Source organism: Diadema antillarum, unplaced genomic scaffold, assembly GCF_040938485.1.
Source record: "Diadema antillarum isolate AM-2024a unplaced genomic scaffold, OU_Dant_1.0 seq00000163_RagTag, whole genome shotgun sequence".
NCBI classification, from domain to species: Eukaryota; Metazoa; Echinodermata; class Echinoidea; order Diadematoida; family Diadematidae; genus Diadema; species Diadema antillarum.
In genome coordinates, this window is record NW_027271234.1 from 1,090,176 (window position 1) to 1,092,861 (window position 2,686).

A 2,686-nucleotide genomic window follows, 5' to 3' on the forward strand; every position below is an offset into this window, starting at 1 on the left:
CGGCTTAATTGTGCTGGAAAATCGAGTTACAACGAGGTTACCAAAAGGAGTGAGCAAAGAAGTGTAATTACAGAGCAGAACATACATAAAAGGGAAGAGATGGTGGTCATACAGTGCGTCATATATTTCCTTTCATGACAGGATAAAAGATGACAAATTAAACATCGAAAAGCGGACATAATTTTATAGTAGAGTGTGACGGACAAGAGGGGACAGGAAGGGGTTGAGATGAAAAATAGACATTAGGAATAACTGCATATTTTTGAAACATTTTGGAACACATTATCACTAAGCAATATTCAGATATACTGCTATTTCATGGGGCTTAACTTGATCATTTCACACACTTTACAACCCACCTTTCATCTTATGGTAAACAACTAGTTTTTTTTCCTTTGATCTCAATCAAAATACTAAATTCAATAAAAATGTAATCATTCAGCATAGTCCCCGCCTTAAGGTTTTGATTTTCATGAATTCATTGAAATTGTTGTCACAGCTATCATTCTAACGGTAATTGATTCTCTATCGTAAGTATCTTTTTTTCACAATCATAAAATATCAGTATAATTATGATTCTCAGCATCATTATCACCGCAAGCAGGCATCTCTAGTATCATCACTACCATTTCTAACGCCATCGCTTCTGACGGGTCCTCTGCATGACATATCGTCATTCACTTGGCGCTTCAGAGTAGGACCTACACGGTTAAGGTTATGAGTATAACCAATATATGCGGACTGCATGGTAGTGGCAAGTTAAAATTTGTTTTCCTAGTAACTGTCTCCTTGGCCTAGAATGAAGTTGTTATCTCTTTGATGCGACTACTTCATTGGAATCGAATCTATTGTTCGTGTTCATCAGGTATTGTGGGTTTACAACCCGACACAACCATAAAGAAAACACTGTTGAATGTGATATCCATCACAAGTCACAAATAGGAGAATATCTTGATGGCATGATTATCTGCATCCACTACTGCTACGTGTTCGTCGTTTAGGACAGCGACTCCTTGTGGATTACGTAATCCATCGAAGCTGTCGTCCACGCGAGCACGAAATCGACCTCTGCAGTCGAAAAGCTGAATGTTGTTCAAGACGGAGTCCGCCACAAGAATGTTACCGACCCTATCGATAGCCACTCCCGTTGGCGATTGCAGTTGTCCGCCGTTCTTTCCGATGGTATTAAATTTGTTTCGATACCCGCCATCGCTATCGAAGATATAGATAACATGCGACTGGCTGTCGGAGACGAGAAGGATGTCGGAGCGCGTGACGGCGATGTGTGTTGGACTACGGAACACACACTCATCATCAGAGTTGCCTTGGTTACCACTCGTCTGCCCGCTGAAAACGCGAACCTGTTGTCCGATACGATTGTACGTTCTAACCACGCGAGCGTAGACGTCGACAACGTGAATGGACCCGTCTTTTGTCACCGCCACACCGCCCGGCATTCCGAGTTCGTTCCCGCCACGTTGCATCAAGATTTCTCCGCCCAAGGAGCAGACGAGCACGCGCTTATTGTTCACATCAGACACCAGCAAGCATTCCTTCGAGTCGGAGCTAAGCCGCCGGGTCATCGTCAGATGCGTAGGCGTGAATTTCTTGGCTAGCTGTGGGAAGGTGAACTTTCTTACGAACAGGCCGTCGTTGTCGAAGATCTGTATTCTGTTTTTGCTGTCGGCGATGAATATTTCGCCCGTTTCAACGCTCACGGCTATCCCTAGGGGCTTGTACAGCTGTCCGTCCTGGCTTCCTTTCGTCCCGAACTCTCGGATGAGACCAATGGTGTCTGGCCCCCACGATAGCGTCGACTCTACTCGGCCGTCGAGGAAGTTGATGAGAGAGGACGTTATCTGACTGTCGACAAATCCCAGGATGCCGTTTGCGGGGACGGCGTGGGAAACTCGGCACATCGGGCAAGTCACTATCTTGGCCTGGGCGCCGTTCTGCTTGGATTTGGACTCGTACCACTTGTGGAGGCAGCGGGTGCAGAAAACGTGTTGGCAAGGAAGCATCTTGGGGCGGGAGAAGCAGTTGAGGCACAGGGAGCAGGTGAGAAACTCTTGGCGGAGATCTCTGGCCAGGGCATCGGCAGTGTCCGTCATGGCGTTATCTGCATACGGGAAACATTTGAGACAAGTCTTAATATTTTCGTGTTCGTCACACCTTATCACAATTTTGTAGTATCATTTCATATGATTTTACGAAGAGACATTTGCCTGAAAGTGGCTACCAGTTGAGATTTAAAAAAAAATCATTGAAATAAACAAAAAGATAAATGAACAAACCATCATTAAACAAAGCCAGCGATGAACGACAACAACAGCTACGTCCACTGTTTGCTAACGATCCAAGAATGTCTAAAGTCAGAATTGATTGGTTGCTGACCGATATCACAACTGTTTGCTTGAGAAATATTCAGTGGGTATGCTGTTGACGTGTATCGGCAATCTTCCTTGACACAGCAATTCATGAATACTCATATTCACATTATCACAGAAGAAAGACATATAAGGTGTGAACAGAAAATACCAGGAATGTACTTCTCACACGAAATATGATTCTACAACAAAATAAGTACTCCTTGCACTAATAGACACAGATGTAATTTGTCATAAAGAACAAGTTAGCTTGACAATCGTATGACCTTTCGTCTACCCTTGACAAAAAAAAACTCACA

At 44.0% G+C, this 2,686-nt stretch overlaps 1 protein-coding gene across 1 annotated transcript; it reads right to left on the minus strand.

Annotated features, from left to right (window-relative positions):
* Positions 1-932: 932 nt before the first annotated feature.
* LOC139728086 (E3 ubiquitin-protein ligase NHLRC1-like) lies at positions 933-2,111 on the minus strand. The gene has a single exon (XM_071639049.1). The coding sequence runs from the start codon at positions 2,109-2,111 to the stop codon at positions 933-935; it is 1,179 nt and encodes a 392-aa protein (XP_071495150.1).
* Between the last annotated feature and the right edge of the window lie 575 nt (positions 2,112-2,686).

Bases quoted from the DNA above. Each gene is read 5' to 3' on its own strand.
- LOC139728086 (XM_071639049.1), bottom strand. From the start codon at position 2,111: ATGACGGACACTGCCGATGCCCTGGCCAGAGATCTCCGCCAAGAGTTT.